Consider the following 19,435-nt stretch of genomic DNA (forward strand, 5'->3'; position numbering starts at 1 on the left):
CCCTTATAAGGTTACTACTCACTAACCCAATCAAGCGACCTCGTGGCCTGATAGTCAATACCTGACTTTTAAAAATATGAAAATTGACCCCAACAACATAAAAGCGACCAGTGACTGACAGTCAGTGTTTAATCCAATTAAAGTGACCAATGACTGACAGGCAATGTCTGACTTTAAAAAATATGACACCCCCCCCCCCCCCCCAAAAAAAGAGTATTGAGTGACCTAATAAAGCTATAAGCTAGTGACTAACACTGTGTCTCACCTAAAAAAAAGAAAAAAATGATGACTAGCTTAAGTGGCTAATCTAATAAAGCGACCAATGACTGACAGTTAATATCTGACTTTTAAAAATATGAAAACTGACTGACCCCCCAAAAATAACCAGTGAGTGACCTAATAAAGCAACCAATGACTAGCAGTCTCTCACCTATAATACTTTTTTTTTTAAACCAACCGATGACTAGTTTAAAAGGCTAATCTAATAAAGTGACCAATGACTGACAGTAACTGACCCTCGTAAAGTGAACACAGACTGACCCCCAAAAAAGTGACACATGACTGACTGTATCAGACCCTCGTAAAGTTTCACTGACTAATCTAATAAAGCGACCAATGACTGACAGTCAGTAGTTGACCTAAAGAACTGACCACTGACTATAGCAGTCAGGGTCTAACCCCCAAAAAAGCAACCAATAACTAGCACAAGTGTCTAACCTAATAAAGCAACCAACGACTGACGGTATCTGACCCTCATAAAGCGACCAACGACTAGCAGTCAACGTCTGCCCTATTTGAGAAGTTCTCTTTGTTCAACCAAACAGACCGACCAGTGACTGTTGTGAGAAAAGCGACTGCTTTAGCAAATAAAGCGACCCGCGACTGATATAATGACAAAAAGTCCGTGCTTTACCAAATAAAGTGACGAGTGACCAATACCTTTTAAAGCTGCTGGGTTAAAAATGGGGGTAACTTAGTAACCCAATATATGCTATTTTTAACCCATCAGTTTTAGCAAGTAGTCTTTTTTTTTTAAACAACCTCATAAAGTAAGCTACTGATTTTTTTCTTTCTTGATTTTTTTTATTCAGCTGCCGGGGCGACAATAAGTCCATTTCCTCGTCCCAATTGCAACATGTTGAACATTTCCCAGCATTTGCTTAATAAATATTAAATACAAATATCATAAATATCTGATGTCATGCAGTTCCTCTGACGGCTTCTTAGAGTCACAAGGAGGTGAAGCGCCTCCGGCCTCTGCACATTTTACTCTTGAGGCTCCTGAGTTCCCGGGCCACGTTGGTCAGGAACTCCTTGTAGGTCTTGACCACCACGCATCCGTAGACCTTCTGCTGGAACACGTTCTGGGCCGGCGGCTCCAGGACCGCGGGCCATTCGGCCGGTTCCTGCAGGTTGGGGAAGGCGTCCCGGTAGAAGGCCCGCACCAGGGCCCCCAAGCCCCAGCCCCGTTGGCCCACCCGGTCCAGTTGGACCAGAACCGGACTACCGGCGGCCTGGAGGTCCGCCTGCTGCTCGTAGACGCGCTTCAAGTGGGGCAGGAAGGCCCGCAGCTGGTCCAGGACGCTCTCCACACGCTCGGAAACCTCCAGGCCGGAGATGGCTGGCTCCGGGACGTCCTGGAGGGACGCCTGGCAGAAGACGTCCAACATGTCCCCCTGGGAAGCTTTCTGTAAGGAGAGACAACATTAAGAACGAGAAACACATCTTTGAGGATGACACCAGAGAGACTAACAGGAGGTCTGGACTCACATAAGTTTTGATGAGGTCCGCAGATTCCTTCTGCGCGAGTCTGGTCAGCTTCAAGATCCGCTGGAGGGAGTCGGAACACTGACGAGTCCTGATGGAGGCCGCCTGATTGGTGGACAGCAGGAGCAGCAGGAGTGCAAGCAATGCTGGAGAGACAGGTAACACACGTGACACGTCATCTACTGCATCTATGACTCGCCATTTCTGTCTGTCTGCGTCGCTCTATCTACTGTCTTGTCTGTCTCTCTTATTTACCTATGTCTGTCTGTCTGTCTGTCTCTGTCTAGCTGTCTGTCCATCTCTTATTTGTTAATGTCAGTCTGTCTCTGTCTAGCTGTTTATGTCGCTCTATCTACTGTCTTGTCGGTCTCTCTTATTTACCTATGTCTGTCTGTCTGTCTGTCTCTGTCTAGCTGTTTGTCGCTCTATCTACTGTCTTGTCTGTCTGTCTCTGTCTAGCTGTCTGTCCATCTCTTATTTGTTAATGTCAGTCTGTCTCTGTCTAGCTGTCTATGTCGCTCTATCTACTGTCTTGTCTGTCTGTCTGTCTGTCTGTCTCTGTCTAGCTGTCTGTCTGTCTGTCTCTGTCTAGCTGTCTGTCCATCTCTTATTTGTTAATGTCAGTCTGTCTCTGTCTAGCTGTTTATGTCGCTCTATCTACTGTCTTGTCTGTCTCTCTTATTTACCTATGTCTGTCTGTCTGTCTCTGTCCAGCTGTCTGTCCATCTCTTATTTGTTGATACTTTATAGCTGTCTGTCTGTCGACCTTTTCCATCTTGATGCCAAACATGATTAACAATGCCAAATGAATGGTCCCCCAAATGCTCACTTACCTGTTGGTGTGACCATCCACTGAGTCCAAAGCGGGCGACCAATCATCATCCTCCTCCAGGCAGCAGCAGGCGTCAATCTTGTCACTTCGGTCACGCTCGTCTCTCTGGTCAGTCTTGGCAAGGCGGCGAGCGTCCCTTGCGTTTCTTCATGTTGCGCCTCGGCTAACTTGTGTTTTTTTAAAGAAGTGCTGGCAAACCGCATGTTTGTCATCTCAGGAAGTGACGTGAAAGGTTTTTGTGAGGCAATCGAATTTCCAAGAATTTCCCCCTGGCTGAGGGCTGATGCGGCTTTTTTGGTGGGAGTTTGGATGTAACTTTATTGATAGAGCAGCGGGGCAATGCCCAAACATGCCCGCTGGCCGGGACAGGCTCGGGTCATGTTCAGGCGCTCGTCTGCGTGTCCCCACTTGTTGTCGTCATCAATAATAATAATAATAATAATAATAATGATCAAGGTCATTATAATTAGTGTAGTCATTTCAAATGCGGCATTTGGTTTATTATTGTATTAAAGTAACTTAAATTAGTTTGTGCATCATGATAATTCAATTGACGTGTGCAATTTTAATTTTGTATCAATTGGTTTGGGCCCCCCCCCCCCCCAAAAAAAAATACATAAAAAAAAATTATATATCACGGCATTACTGTTTAGACTTAAAATAACTAAGACTATAAAATGTGTATGTAATCAAGAATGTATTCCTTCCCTTTTGTTTTTTTGAACTGCATGAGAGCATTTTGAGCAGGAAGCAGCGGAAGCGTTCTTTCGCAATCTTCATCTTGTTTGTGCGCAAAAGCGACGTGATGGGGAGCGGGGGTGGGGGGGGGGGGCGGGGGCGGAATGGCCTGGGCTAGGGCCTGCACGGCCTGGCACAGTCAGGCCGAGGTCACGCTAGGGCGCCGCCATTTCATCGTGACTCGGCCAATGAGGAAGCACGCTGCAAAGATGGTCGATCACGCAACACTTGTTTAAAAAAAAGAAAAGAAAAACGTTGTAAATGTGTACTCATGGCGGTCAACGCCTGTTTTTGGTGGTCACTTCCGCTTGGGGGCACCCGATGACGTCAATACATGATATGATGATTATGACAGTTGCCACATCAGATTTGAAAGGAAAATAACTTGATCAATGACTCATGGGGTGCATTTTTTTGTTGCATTAGATGCAACACGTCATTGTAATTATTTTTATTTTTTTTTGTGTATTTCATATATTTTTTCTGTTTGGGTATCATTAATTCGTAGACTGCTTTCTTTTGTTGTTTGTAATTGTAATGTAAAATAAGAAATAAGGAAATAGTATATACTGTCCTATCTGGTTATATTTTATTAATTAACAAAGTAAAATAAATGTAATTGCTGTGTTAAATTTAAATGACATTTTAAATTTTAAAAAAAATTCTCTTTTCTTTCTTTTAATTTCCATTCATATTTTCTTTATTCATTTTTTATGTATAATATCAAATTATCGTTTATTACAGTGAGTTTTTTGACATTGAAAGTAAATAAAGTGAAACAGTTGTTCAATTTTTGTCACATTTTTTAATTCCGATTAAATGGAATTTAATTTTGTGTTTATATAGGGATGTTCCACTTTATTTTTTTTTCAGAGCGGTTTGAGTTTCCAACTCCTGTGTTGTCACTGATACCAAGTACAGATACTAATGCTTTTGATACATAACATTTCCCACAAAAAAACTATGATGATAATTTAAAGAAAGACCTAAGTGAAATTAATGGCAGCTATGATTCTCGTTTCTAGTTCCTGTTTGTAAAACGACTGATACCATACGGTAAGGCCTAATATTAGCCTGATATCGATACTTGGTATCGGTACTCGGCTATCCCTAATTTTTTATGTGTTTCAATTAATCCCAAAAAAAATTGAGAGAGATTTTTTTTTCTTTCATTGTAACTTTTATTTTAGGCAACAAAAAAAAATATCATCCACATGTATTTTTCTAATGTTCATTTTCTGCTTTTGTAATCAAATACGACGACCCAAAAAGAGATCCAGTTGTTTTTCAACAAAGTCTTTTTATTTGTGTTTAAACCACACAAGAAATGGTAACCAGGGTCGTTTGGGAGAGTTCCCCTTTTTATCCATCCTACCATCTTCCGTAACGCGTCACCTCATATTTATATGCCAACTAAATCCGTGTCTCTAGAAACTCACATCATCTGAATCATCTTCATCATGAAAATCATCATCATCATCATCATCCAACAATTGGCAAGGCCGGGAAAGCTTCTAAAACACTCCAACGAACCGTTTCTTATTTTGTTTTTTTCAGGATTATTATCATTTTTTTATGTGCGTGTGTTGACGTTAGTCATTTGAAGACACTGAAGGAGCCTCGTAGCACTTTTTGGACTTGTGAAGGCTTCACTTGCACACATAAAAAGGCCTTACTGCATACCAGGAACGTCATCATCATATTGTGATTTTTTTTTTTTTTTAAGTCAATCAATTTTCTATTGCCTTCAGAATTGTTAAAGGTGATTCAACTATTTCAAGTCAAGACCGCCAAGTTCCAAAAAAATGATTGTGAGACACTGAGAACCCAAGTGAGATGACTCCATTTTTTCAAATCAAGGCTGTGTTCCAATTTTGGCCTACAGGGGGCATCCCTCTCCATTAAACTCACACATTTCCTGATTCTTGAGTGCGACATTGGGCCAACATCCCAGAAAGTCTCTGTCCAGAAATAGACAGATGACTCATGCATCATCATTGTTCATGAAATCTCCATCAATTTGACGACTGTTTGGACTTGGCTCATGATTGCACTAAATCCTTCTTCTTTTTTTGTTACCAGTTTCTTTCTTTTCTTTTAGGATCTGAACTTGATAGGATCAAATTAGGGATGTGTCAAACAGTCGCAGTATAGCGCCAACTACTTCCTACTATCTTAAGTATGGTGTTCCACAGGGTTCAGTTCTGGGGCCTCTGCTCATGTCAATGTATCTGCTGCCCATCTTAAGAAAACATTTTCTTCCACTGCTATCCGATGTTCAAAAAAGACGCTCCGGCATTGAGACCACTTTTGTTCTGTCTGGAGGAAATCGAGGCCTGGATGGCACTCAATTTCTTGAATTTCGGTGATCTTTGGACTTGCACCACTATTATACTAAATATTTTTGATGAGTCTTTTTCCCGTTTGTTTCTTTTCTTTCAGGATTTTTTTTTCGACTGACCTGAAGATTGAAGACGGCATAAAAATGCAAGCGATACCATCCAATCAGAATATTCCCTATGGTCCAAGTAAGTGCTATTTAATTTGTCCAAATCTGAAGAGAGCCAAAACGATGATGCAGAAGACGCCGTCATTTTGCCACCGTATTAATTAACTGGCAAGATTCAATTGCAGATTATCAAACTGTTTTCCTGCAAAAAAAATGGAGTCAGCCCACTGCAGTTGTCAGTGGCTCATTTTGTTTGTTGGTTTCCGACTTTAAGGTGGACTCGTCAATTTGTCAGGGTGTTGTTGACTGTGAGAGGGAAAAAAAGGGGACAAGGCTAAAATTGGCGTAAGAAATGAAGCACCAAACGATTGTTTCTTCCATTTGGTCAGAAATGGAAATTGTGCAACCTGGCAAATATTGTGTCAGTCCGACCCTGAGGTCACAATTAATGCACAACGCCCACTTGACTTTCTTTTTATTCTTTCAGGGTTGCAACATCCTGCTTGGGCACTTTCCGTGGGAATAAATGAATGATGACAATTTTAAGCAAATAGATCACATTTGCACTGTGCACTTATAATGTACTTTCATTAACAGACATTTTTCAATACAGAATGTATGTGTACCTCTATTCCGTATTAAAATGTGTCTATGAATACAAATACAGGGAAGTGCACAATGTCCTTTGAGGGGTTGTATTGATGGAGTCATGTGATTGCTCCCAGTCAATCAGCAAATAAAGGACAGCAAAAAAAAAAAAAGGATAAAGTATCAGGTACTAAAAATATGTCTACGGAATATTTTTTTCAGACATTTGTATTATGCAATTTTATATATGACTGAATTATAATTTTATTTTCTAAATAAAACATATAATACAAATATATAATAATAATAATTTTCTGCCATTGTAATTCAATACAATGAATGAAAAATATTTTGGACAAAATTTTGTCAATTTTTTGGGGGGGGGGAATTCAATTTTATTGACATTTCTTACTTTGTTTTTACGCTAATATTTTTAAGAGTTTATTTTTTGCCATGCTAATTTGATATTCTAAAATGAATAAACATGAGTCATTAATAAGTACAAAGGTTGTGTATTATAAATTATTTAAATCAATACATAAAAAATGTGATATGTGAAATACGCCAAATTTGGGGAACAAATTAAAAAGCGAAAAGAAAATGTACAGTTAATAAATATATGAATTCTATATTATTACGTAATTAAATCAATAAATGAAAACTTTAATTAAAATTTGAAGGGGGGAATAATTAAAAACTATGTGTATTATAAAAAATTGAATATTTAAAATACACTAATTAAATTTGAATGCGGTTTGTAATTTGTTTAATTTATTTTACAGGCTTTATATTCTGCTATTATAATTTGACACGAGAAAGAACACATTCATGAATAATTACAGAAATTGTGTATTGTTAATTAAATATTGTCATTAAAATCAAAATAAATATAATAATTTATTTTTGTAATTTTCAAGTATATCAATGAGAGAGCTAAAAAATAGAGGTTCTCAAACTTTTTCAAAATAAAATATCAAATATCAATTATATTTTTTTCTTTTGCTGTAATCACATTTGCCATTTAAGATAAAATTGCTGACATAAAACAAATTCTGAATTTTAAAAAAATAGATATTTTGGAATGTTCTCATATTTGAACCTCAAATTTGAGTTCCCAGAAAGAGTGTCCAAGTTGTAAAATCTCATCATCCAAATTGCAACCCCAGTTAATAATCCACAAATAATCCCACGCGCCTGCGTGTGTCCTTCCGTCCACCGTTATGAGCAAATCTTTCACAACTACGCTATCCAAATAAACCAAACTTGTAAGCTCCGTCACGTGAGTAAATAGACGGACGGGTGTCGGTGGGCGTGTTCTAACTAATATGCTCAAGTACAAATATTCATATCAAAAAACAGCACAATTCTCACCATTGGTCATGTACAACAAGTTCGATGAGCAAATGGAGAAAAAAAAATAATGAAATCAAACGTAAAAAAAAACCAAAAAAGGCACGACAACTGAAAGAAAGGCATATGTGAACCTATCGTAGCTCATGGGGGTCTTTTTTTTTTTTTGAGTGGGGAGGGGCTTAAAACCTAAAATGCTGATGACCACTTTATTTACAAACAGAGCCATGCGTCATGTGTCCCTAATAAAGTGCATGCAATGAGAAAAAGCCGTGACGCCGCAACGCTTGCGTTCACATTCCGGAAAAACAAGAAGAAAAATCAAGAAAGCAGCTTGAGAAGTTTGGAACCGAAAAAGAGAAGAAGAAGAGAAAGACGGGAAGGCGTACAAGAAGAAGCGGAACAAGAAGAGCAGACAAAAGATGAGGAAGGGAGAAAAGAAGAGGGAACAGAAGAAGAACGAGAAGAAGAAAGACAAGAAGAATCAAAAGAAGAAGAAAGATGAGCCGTTTCTCAAATGATGTCAAATCTCAAGATGCATTTTTCTGTTTATATTTATTTTACGGAAGTTTAAAATACGTTCTAGCGTTCTTAGAAAGTACGCCGAGTTCACAAGTCCGAATTCTGCGTTCTTGATATTGAGAAACAGCTGTACGGGGGGGGGGGGGCTGAAGAAAGACCAGAAAAAGACGACAAAGAAGAACCATAAGAAGCAGAAGAATAAAAAAGGATGAGAAAAAAAGAAGAAGAAGAAAGACCAGAAAAAGAAGAAGACCACCGAGGGTGGGGTCGGGGGTGTCCGCAGCTCACATTCCACAATGTCCTGGACGTCGGGGTGGGCAAATGTTTTGTGCTCAAGGGCCACGTTTGCATTTTGGGACCTCACCTTCAGCGCTGAGGTCAAAAATCAAATGTGGACGTCAGATATCATTTATTTGATCGATTTTTTTACTTCCCAATTTGTATTTTTAATCGTAATTAATCGCATGACTTCAACAGTTAACTCACAATTAATTGCAAATTTTATATCTGTTCTAAATGTACAATAAAATATTTTTTTCTGAATTTTCATACTCTTGTTAACATAAAAGTAGAAAAAGTGTTAAACTGATCGAAATATGGCTGCATCTTTTCGTCATAATTCATAAAATTGCGTTAAAATGAAAAATATGTACTGTTCTGTAAAAAACGAGTGTGATGTTGATTTGTGTTGAGGTCATTAATCTGCCTCTAGATGGCATAATTGCATTTGTAAGACATTGGCGACAACGCAGTGCATTTTTCTTTTCATATTAAGAGCTGTCTCATCTTTAACATGAAGTAACTCGTGAAATTCTGCACATTTTTTAAAATTGTAAAACACAACTTGGCCCCAGTCTCCACTAATATATGCATTATTATTATAAAATGTATTACTGCTCAATTTTGATGTGGACGTGTCTGCTGCGTTTTCAAGTAAGGGGCGGTCATTAATCGCGCGTTTAAAAAATGAATGGCGTTAAAGGAACTTTAAACTAACACAAACACACACACACATATATATATATATATATTAGAGCTGTCAAACAATTACATTTTTAAATCCGATTAATCACATCTTAGAATTTTGATTAATCACGATTAATCGCTTAATAAAAAAGGCATTTTTTTTTCTACATTTTTTTCCCGCCAAATTTGAAGAGCACCGCTTATGTGTTCATTCTTTCGACATTTAACGTTATGAGGACGTCTTCCACATTTTTGGACCCACTGCACACGCGCATCCTCCTCTTTTTCTAATCAGTTCGTTACTTGCATACATTTAAAATGGGGAAAAAAATGACCCCGATATTTTGACATGAACAAATATTCTAAACGTCGCACGCAAACATTCATTTAATGCTTGACTTGAATGCATGAAATTGTGTTTATTGCTCAAACACAACCTGTGCTAGCTTAAACGTAGCCATCCGCTGTCACGCTAAAGGATCATCTCTGGTCAGAATCAATAGTGCGATTAATCCGTGTTAATGCGATCATTATTCATCAATTAACGCTTTCACTTTGACAGCACTAATATATATATATATGTATATAAAATGAGGCATGATTTAATGAGAAAAATAAATAGAAAATGTATTATAAAAATCAATCAATCAGTCAATGTTTGTCCGTTACCCAAAATGGCGAAACGAGTGCACCAAATAATCCAGCGCTGTTGCTCAGTGGGCCGGATTACGGAACAGATTTAGCCCAGGTGACCCCCAGGCCACACTTTGCCCACCCCTGCTCTACGCACACACAAACACACGCACGCACACACACACACACACGCACACACGCACACGTATGATGGAGTTCTACTGAAACATATCAAAGTGCCCATTTTAGCAAAAAATTTCCTGAATTATTCACTTCATACCAAAAATCGAGACGAGGAGGAGGAGGAATGATCCCGACAGCAGGACTGACGGGATTCCGCGTGGGATTTTTGTGGCGCCTTGTCGCCTAGAAACGAGTTCTCCGCCGCTGCCGGGAAAATCCGCAAAAAACGAAAGCGAGGGGAAAAACGTGGTCCACTTTCATCTGTTGTCGTCCTTGAGGAACAAGTCCAGAGACGCCAGACTGCCGAAGCCCAGGATGCGAGTCTCGCTGTCGAAGGACAAAATCTCTCGCTCCTGACGCTCCAGCAGAGTTTTGATCCTCTCGCTGCGATCCTTCTGCAGAGCCGAAAGCTCCTCCTCCATCTGCGCACACGCGCACGTCGATACTTTACTTTACGGGGGGGGGCCGGTCCCCGGGGGCGCCGAGTGACCAATCAGAGTGGAGAGAGAAAATGCTGAACTGTGATTGGCTTACCTTCTGCTCCAGGTGGGCCCTGCGCAGGGAGACCTTCTGCTGGAGCTTGTGCAGCTCCCGCAGGTGCTGGCTCTCCATCTGAGACCTGGTCTTGCTCTGGTAGGCGTCCAGCAGCTCCATCTCCTGCTTCAGCTGCCGCCTCAGGGCCTCGCACTCCGACTCTTGCTCCGCCTCCAACCTCATCTGCGAGGACGCGGCGGCGGCGGCGGCACACGGCAATTTTTTTTTTTCGGACAAATGCTGACGGCAACCGCAAAAAGTGCAAAAAGGTACAAACCCGATTCCCCCGAAAAGTTGGCACGCTATACAAAAAAAGGGTGCCAAATTTCCAAGATGGCAGGTCAAAAGTTTAAACTGAGAAAATGGATAATTTGAAGGAAAAAAATATGTTGATTGTAAATTTCATGGTGCCAACAAAAGTTGTGACAGGCGGCGATAAGAGGCTGGAAAAATCAATTGCACTTAAAAGGCCAGTAACCACAAACGAGGTCCATTGGCAACTTGATTATTATCATAAAACAATCAAATAAAACGGCACCTTTCAGAGTGGCCTTTTATTGTGGGCAGTCGAAGGCACACCTGTGCGCTTAAGCACGGTGTCTAATCAGCATCTTGGTATGGCACACCTGCGAGGTGGGACGGATTATCTCGGCCAAGGAGAAGTGCTCACTATCAACAATCTCGACTGGCTTGTGAACAATATTTGCGAGAAATGGTGATATCGTGCATCTGGAGGAAGTTTTCGATTATGGAGTTCATCTCGTCAAAAAATGGCCGCAAAGATGATGATATTTTTGTTTGCCACTTTTTGGCTTCAATTTAGTGACGATTGTGCTTCTCCTCCTGTTGTGCTCACTTTGGCCACCCGGGGGCGGTATAACACAAACATGGATGGATGTCAAAACAGTGATATTGGCCATTCTTCGCAGAAGATGAAGAATATGTACCCCGCGAGTATTGCTTTCATTTCTGCCTACATGTGTCACGCGTGCTGTTTTCTCACATCTGTTGTTTAACGGATTATAACAACATTCGCCGTCACGTGCCTTTCCCCGATCCAAATAACGGCGATTATCGTTTTTTTCGGTCCGAATCATGCTGATCGCGCCCGAACGAAAAGAAGGCGGTCCAAAATTCAGGAGGCGGTTTTTGGTGGGCGTACCGCTTGCGAGGCCATCATCTGGTTGATGGAGTGCTCGTACTGCTCGGCCAGCACGGCCAGCTTGCGGGTCTGCTCCTCCTTCAGCCCCTTCAGGAGACTCTTGTGCTCCCCTTTGGGCGAGACCTCCAGCTGGTGGTTGCGCAGCGCTTTGTACTGCTTGTTCTGAACCTTGCACGTGTCCTGGAACTGCTTCTTGATCTGCAGCTCCAGCGTCTGCGGAAGGAAACCAGTCACAAATGTATTATTATGATTATTCTGCGTTGGCACATTGGAAATGAAATTTAATTCGTCCCGTCTCGTTAAAGTCGAACCGTGTCGATTCAAAATGAAATGTTCCGCTCATTTGTGACGTACACATTGTGAAGGATTTTTTTCAATGTTATTTTTTATTTTGGGGAGTAGCGGGGGGGGGGGGGGGGGCAGCCCTGTTTTGAGAAAATGTTAATTTTTTGGTTTTGAAAAAAATATTCTTTTCAATGCAATTATAATTGGTGTCAATTAAAGGTCGATTTTGGGGTTTGGGGTCAGCCCCTTCCCAAATCCCCATGAAGAAGTCATATTCTCCTATTACACAGAATATTGTGTTCTATTGCTTTTTTATTTTATTTTTTTATATATTTTTTATTTTTATTTTTATTTTTTTGCTTTTTTTAAGAGCTCAGTATTGTTCATTCGGAAATGTCATCATCATTGCTCTTTATTTATTTTTTTATTATTATTATGATATATATATATTTTTTAATATATATATATATACTTTTTATTTTTTTTTGTATGTGGGTGAGTATGTGTATGTGCGTGCGTGCGTGCGTGCGTGCGTGTATTTGTTAGCTTTGTGTTCTATTGCTATAAAAACATGGAACCTACCAAAAGAAAGAGTCTCTTCTTTCGTCAGGAAAAAAAAAGCATATTTCTATCTGTTGCTCCATTTGCAGCAATTAGCGTTAGAATAGAGCTAAGTTTCTTCATTATTCACAAATCTGTTTAAAAACTGTGGGGAAATGAGCTTTTTTTGCCACATGGCCCTGGTTGATCTCTTATACTCTGCTGCCACCCGCTGGCTGTTTTTGTAATAACTACCATTGCTTCAACCGTTCTCTTCAGTTCAGAGGCTGCATCAAAGCCTTCTGTATGCTCTAGCATTTAAACCAAAAAAAAAAACGTATGAATACATTTTTGGGACACTGGTAGGATTTAAAATAGAACGTATTTATGCGTTTTTGGGAGCAAACGAGTTAACCAGGTAACTGTCAACTGCAGAGTAAAATAAGGCTAACATAAAATGACAAATGAACAAGTCAAATAAATGATGAAACATAAAACAAAACAATAAAATATGACATACATTAAGTTTTATTTTTTATGTATGTACTACATAAATTTATTTTATTTGTGAATATGACCTTTTTTTTAAATAATAGAAACGAAATAGCTCAATTTTCTTCAGTTACAGCTGAGTTATCCATACCCAAAAACTAGTATAGTTCAATTGAATCAAAAAATCATGAGTGCAAATTACAAAGTTTCACCAACTTAAAAAGTTACGTTTGCAGTTAGTAGATTATTACGAATCTATTTGATTATTTTGAAAGTTCGAGTTTACAGTGTACAACGTAAGATCAGATTTTGGGGCGTGTATTACACACAGAAGTATATTGGCAACTCTTTTTTTTTTTTTTTTTTTTTTTTTTTTTGGGGGGGGGGGGGATCTTTGAACGTGAACGCGGCTGACCTTGAGGTCTCGGGGCTGCTGCTTGTGCTCCAGGGCGTGTTTGCGCAGGAGCTCGCGCTGCCGCCGCTCGTTGTACTCCTCCTGGTTCTCCAGCTCGGTCTGGTGCTGCAGACGCATGAGCTCGGCGCGCAGCTTGTGGAGCACGTGAAGCTGCCGCTGCTCCAGGTCCTGCGTGGCCTCGTCCTGGCGGATCATCAGGGCCTGCTCCATCTCCTTCTGGTTCCGCTTCTTGTTCAGCTCCTGCGGAGAGTCGGCCGTCGGTCAGGCTGAAATATTTCTCCGCAATAATATGCGACCTCACGAGTCTCAACGCGATGAATGTTGCATTTGCGGAATATGAGTTATCAAGCAAAAATGCTGCCGTTTGTATCCATCTCAGGGGGGCGGCCATTTTGAGGCTTGCCGTCGACTGAAGATGACATCACAGTTGCTCAGGGCAGGTAACGAACCAATCGCAGTTCAGCGTCAGAAAAAAAAAGTTGAGCTGCGATTGGTCGTGGCCTGAGCTCCGAGCAACTTTGAAATGGCGGCCACGTTGCCGCTTGCTGTCGACTGAAGATGACATCACAGTTGCTCAGGGCAGGTAACGACCAATCGCAGTTCAGCGTCAGAAAAAAAAAAGTTGAGCTGAGCTGCGAGCAACTTTGAAATGGCGGCCGCGTTGCCACTTGCTGTCGACTGAAGATGACATCACAGTTGCTCAGGGCAGGTAACGACCAATCGCAGCTCAGCTTCAGAAAAAAAGTTGAGCTGAGCTCCGAGCAACTTTGAAATGGCGGCCACGTTGCCACTTGCTGTCGACTGAAGATGACATCACAGTTGCTCAGGGCATGTAACGAACCAATCGCAGTTCAGCGTCAGAAAAAAAAAGCTGAGCTGCGATTGGTCGTGGCCTGAGCTCCGAGCAACTTTGAAATGGCGGCCACGTTGCCGCTTGCTGTCGACTGAAGATGACATCACAGTTGCTCAGGGCAGGTAACGACCAATCGCAGTTCAGCGTCAGAAAAAAAAAAGTTGAGCTGAGCTGCGAGCAACTTTGAAATGGCGGCCGCGTTGCCACTTGCTGTCGACTGAAGATGACATCACAGTTGCTCAGGGCAGGTAACGACCAATCGCAGCTCAGCTTCAGAAAAAAAGTTGAGCTGAGCTCCGAGCAACTTTGAAATGGCGGCCACGTTGCCACTTGCTGTCGACTGAAGATGACATCACAGTTGCTCAGGGCATGTAACGAACCAATCGCAGTTCAGCGTCAGAAAAAAAAAGCTGAGCTGCGATTGGTCGTGGCCTGAGCTCCGAGCAACTTTGAAATGGCGGCCACGTTGCCACTTGCCGTCGACTGAAGATGACATCACAGTTGCTCAGGGCAGGTAACGACCAATCGCAGCTCAGCGTCAGAAAAAAAAAGTTGAGCTGAGCTCCGAGCAACTTTGAAATGGCGGCCATTTTGCCACTTGCTGTCATGACATCACAGGTGAGCTGTGATTGGTCGTTCCCTGAGCCCTTCGATGTCATCTTCACTCGACAGCAAGTGACAAAATGGCCGCCGTCTGATCTTGATCAAAACTGCTGGATTTTGCTGCTTAGCTCCTATTCACAATATTAACCAGAATACTGTTTTTTGACTACTGGGGCTGCATAGTCCATATATTGTCAAGAAATGTGACTTTTGGTGAGAGAAGCGGGATACACCCTGAAGCGATCACCAGTCAACCGCAGGGTCCCGTTAAGACAAAGGAGCGAGCCCCAGCGGCCGTTGCGCTCGGCGGCCTTTCACCTCTCTGAGTTGCTCTTGTTCAAAGTCGTGCTTCCTGAGCAGACTCCGCCTCTTGAGCGCGCGGCAGCTTCGCTCGTAGACGAGCCGCTGCTGCGCCAGCAGGTTGGCCTCCTCCTCCGCCTGCGAGCGCTGAATGGTCTCCTTGTGCCGCGACAGACGCTCTTGCTTCTCCTCTTTTGGGGTGCACGGGTCCTCGCTCATCTCCTGGGGGGAGACCGCACACAAAAAAGACAAGAAAATACATCAGTCACTCAAAGGCGCCCTCTTGTGGTACAGGAAAGTAGGGCTGTACTGGTTGGTTACAGACATTTGTATGTGTGTCAGTTCTATTTCCAACTGATTTAGGATGGTACGGAAGCATATTGCCTTCACTTGAAAAAAAAGGAAAAAAATACTCTTGTTTTTCGGAGTAATTTTTTGGAGGAGATGTTTTTTTTTAGGGGTTTTTTTTCTGTTTTTCTAAATATTTTTATTTTTATTTTCTGTTTTTCTGAATATTTTTTATTTTATTTTCTGTTTTACTGATTTTTTTTTTCTGTTTTTCAGATTTTTTTTTCTGTTTTACTGAATTCTTTTATTTTGTTTTCTGTTTTACTTTTTTTTTTTTCTGAAATTTTTTTTCTGTTTTTCTGATTTTTTTTGTCAAAAAACAGGAGGAAAAAATACTCAGAAAAACACAAGGGGGGGATATTCAGAAGAAACGGGGGGAAATTTTTCAAAAAATTTTTTTTTTTGTAACAGGGAAAATAATTATTTCGAAAAACGGAGCCGGTGTTCTGTTTTTCTGAGTATATATTTTTTTTTTACCTCTGAACTCCAAGTGCCTTGTTGCAAACTTGCTAATAGCGGAAGCGGACACTTTCCCGCTTACCTCCACATGCAATAAGATGGTCATGTTTACTTACTGGCTCTCAATAAAGGAATGAATGTGTTTACTGTATTGTGGTTTGTTCTCTAATCTCTGAGGGAAAACCCCTTTTAAAAAAGTATTCAGAAAAACAGAAACAAAAATATTTAGAAAAACAGGATAATCATTATTTTATAAAACTGGGAAATTACTCAGAAAAAAAATATTCAGAAAAAGAGGGAAATGTTTTTTGTTTTTTTTAAACAGGAAAAAAATTACTCAAAAAAACAAAACTCCCCCCAAAAATGTGTCAGAAAAAGACGACTTTTTTTTTTCCCAGAAATGTTTTTCTTTTGTGTGTTTGGTGTATTTTTACTTCTTTGATTTTGTCCTTGCAGAGTCGGTACTCTCTCTTCTGGCTCTCCAAGAAGGACGTCAGCTCCTTCTTCTGCTGAGCCGAGATCTGCTGCTGGATGCGCCGCTCCTCTGCGGCCACCGACTTCATCTGCGAGGGCGAGTGAGAATTGTCGTCGTCGTCATCATCATCATCATCGTCATCGTCATCGTTAGTGTCGGCGACATCGTCCTTTTCATTCTGACGATCGTCGTCATCGTCATAATTCACATCATTCTTATCGTTGTCATTGTCGTCATCGCCACTAAAATCATGATGATCATCATCGTCATTTTTGCCCTCTTCATCGTCATCGTCATCATCATCCTCATCATCGCCACATCAGCATCGCCATTGTCCTAATTATCGTCATTGTCGGTCATCATTGGCGTTCAACCCTTTCCGAGCAGGATAAAAAAGCCGCACTTCCGGCGTTTTCCACCCGATACGGGCAAGCCTGAGCTTAGCAAGAGGAGGCAGAGAAGGTCCCCAACAAACCTAGCGTGTTAGTCAATAAGAGCGGAATAAAAAACCCGTTTGCTATCTATGCAAGCAAGCTCGCCTGACGCTACTTTCAGCTGTGTTATCAAATGCAAATGTCCCACTGGCAAAAACACTAGCGTGCTAATCAAAGCACTCCACGCCGTCAGCAAGCGCGCGCGCGCTCGCGCTCGTACCTCTTTGTCGGTCTGAGCGGCGTGGCGCTTGGCCAGCCGCTCCTGCTCGGCGTAAGTGTTGTTGGCCTGCGTCTCCAGCTCCTTGTGCAGCCTCAGCCGGTGCTCGTCCATCTCGGCCTTGAGCCTGTTCTCCAGGGCAATCAGCTGCTTGTGGTGCTGCCGCCGCATGCGCTTGTAGCCAGACATCTGCTCCCGCAGCTCAAAGTTCTGCTCATGCTCCTGGATCTCCCGGATGACCTGCGCGACGACAGCAACACAACTTTTTGGAGCCCCGCAAACGTGCGGCGCGCAGCTGGGAGAAGAAAAAAAAAACACGAAAAAAGGCAGAGCGAGGACAAAACCGCCGCTTGGTCGCATAAGTGTGCACACCCTCTTACTTGGATGGGGTTGAGTGTGATCGGAATGCAGCAATCGCATTCAAGCTCGGCACACGTGCCACTGTTTACAGTTATCGGCTTTGAATAAAGTTCAGCGGTTCGTGTTAAACGCGGCCGAGTGGAGAAAATGTTCGTTGCGCTGAAAACAAGTTTGAACTTTTTGGCCCAAATCACAAACGGTTATTAATCCTCATCATGGAGAGAAAAAAAGCAGTTTTTCTTCAAAAGCGGCTCAAAGAGGCACAAATCAAAAACAAATGTCAGAAAAAGCATCTTGACTTTGTTTTGGTTATTTTTCTTCAACTGGAAATGCGATTTTAGTCAAGGCGGCGGAAATTTTTTCAAAATCTTCAGCAAAATAAAAAAAATCTGAACTGAAATCAGATGCAATTCAAGTGCAAGTCATTAGAGGGTGTGCACATTTTTGCAACCACAACTTCGGGATTAAAAAAATAATAATTTTACATCCCTTTTGAAAAAGAAAGAAATCCTTTTCAATTCAATTGTGCAGTTTAGAGGGCACATTAGCACAGGATTTTTTTTTTTCAGTATCTTTTTTTTTTTTAAACACGAAAGCATTTAAACAGACTAGAATGTTTTTTAAGGTGACGAAGAGCGAGGAGGAGGAGGAGGAGGGGAAAATGACATCCATTAACAGGATGTGGTTACCATGACGACGGATGGATGTAGTCATAGCATAGCGCGTGAGTGCGCGCCCCCTCCCTCCTCCTCCCCTTTTCACACACGCACGTGCACGCGCATTACACATTTTTTTTTTTTTTTTTTTTTTTTTTTTACTCTCTTTCTTGTTCCTCTCCATGCAATCGACGGACGAGAGCGACAAGTACCAAAGATGCTGACGATGTGACGGTGACGGTGTTGCGTTCGCGGGTCCCGCAGCGGCGTCGCCGCCGCCGGCTGTGGTGAGAAGAAGGCCGCAGCTGTGGCCCGCTGGAGTCCCCGTGCGCGGCCTCATCCCTTCTTCACGCCGGCAGCATGCTCCTGCAGCGCGGAGGAGGGACGAGGAGCGGAGGAGGAGGAGGAGGAGGAGGAGGAGGAGGCGCGCTTTCAGGCGCTGCCGGAGGTGGCGGGGCCCGCCGGCTGCTGCTGCTGCTTCCCGATCCCCGCGGCAGCGGGTCCGCGTCGCTCGTGTCCGACGTCCGCGAATGCAGCACACGTCCGCCGCGCCGCCGTTGGCCTCACGCGCATCCTGCAGCTCCGCTCAAGCTGCGCGGGCTGCGGGTCCTTTTCGGCCGGCCAAAGCGCATCCTCCAGCGAATGGGTGCGAAAAGCGAGCGCCGCTGCGGGGCGATTCTCCGGAAGCGGGCGGTGACAGATAATACAAATAATAATAAAGAGGAAGGGGGGGCGGAGGAGGGGGGGGGGGGGCGGCAATTACGCAATGCCTACCATTGATAATCGCGGAAAGATGTGATGTAATTTAGTGGCACCGGAGAGGCGGCGGGCTGAGGCTTTCCCCGGGTGACGGTTGCCGCGCTCGGCTGCAGGATGGCGGCGGGTCGCTGGCGAGAGGCGAGTCCGAACATGGTGGCCGAGTGTCCCGATGTGACGCCGCTCGGAGGCTCGGATGTGTGTCCTACATTTACAGCGCACTTGGTCATGGTAGGTGCTTCTCGTGCCTTCTATTCATTTCTTCTCCTCTCTCGCTCGCTCTCTCTCCCTTTTTCTTTTTTTTTTTTGGTACCGCTTCTTCTTACACTCCCCCTTCCCTTAAAGAGACACGGCGGTACGACACGCGCTCAACTTACTCTTACGTCACTATGTAGCAGCCCTTCTCAAATGTATTGGATTTATTCATTTGGTCATACGATAGTAAAGAGTAATTGCGCATCCACTGCAGTAGGTGGCAGTAGCACTCGCATTGTTTTTAAAAGGAGCAAAGAAAGAGT

The 19,435-nt window shown here is 42.5% G+C and overlaps 2 protein-coding genes across 5 annotated transcripts; both read right to left on the minus strand.

Moving 5' to 3' along the window:
* Positions 1 to 236: 236 nt before the first annotated feature.
* On the minus strand, positions 237 to 2,811 carry m17 (IL-6 subfamily cytokine M17). Its single transcript, XM_086097406.1, has 3 exons — positions 2,601 to 2,811; positions 1,771 to 1,913; positions 237 to 1,688 (listed from the first exon to the last, which is right to left on the minus strand). Exons 1-3 carry the CDS (start codon positions 2,809 to 2,811, stop codon positions 1,230 to 1,232), a joined length of 813 nt encoding a protein of 270 aa, XP_085953532.1. The 3' UTR covers positions 237 to 1,229.
* Positions 2,812 to 4,617: 1,806 nt separating this feature from the next.
* On the minus strand, positions 4,618 to 19,201 carry taok3b (TAO kinase 3b). 4 transcript variants are annotated; one of them, XM_086097405.1, is made up of 9 exons: positions 18,936 to 19,201; positions 18,374 to 18,839; positions 17,149 to 17,385; positions 16,454 to 16,582; positions 15,231 to 15,434; positions 13,457 to 13,696; positions 11,725 to 11,937; positions 10,563 to 10,745; positions 4,618 to 10,450 (listed from the first exon to the last, which is right to left on the minus strand). In XM_086097405.1, exons 3-9 carry the CDS (start codon positions 17,332 to 17,334, stop codon positions 10,286 to 10,288), a joined length of 1,320 nt encoding a protein of 439 aa, XP_085953531.1. In that variant the 5' UTR covers positions 17,335 to 17,385; positions 18,374 to 18,839; positions 18,936 to 19,201; the 3' UTR covers positions 4,618 to 10,285. The 4 variants fall into 4 exon arrangements, with proteins under 4 accessions (XP_085953531.1, XP_085953529.1, XP_085953530.1 ...); XM_086097403.1 differs by lacking the exon at positions 18,374 to 18,839; XM_086097404.1 differs by having other exon boundaries at positions 18,374 to 19,201.
* Between the last annotated feature and the right edge of the window lie 234 nt (positions 19,202 to 19,435).

Source organism: Leptonotus elevatus, chromosome 15 (genome assembly GCF_054856555.1).
Source record: "Leptonotus elevatus isolate MCC_2025b chromosome 15, RoL_Lele_1.0, whole genome shotgun sequence".
Classification (NCBI taxonomy): Eukaryota; Metazoa; Chordata; class Actinopteri; order Syngnathiformes; family Syngnathidae; genus Leptonotus; species Leptonotus elevatus.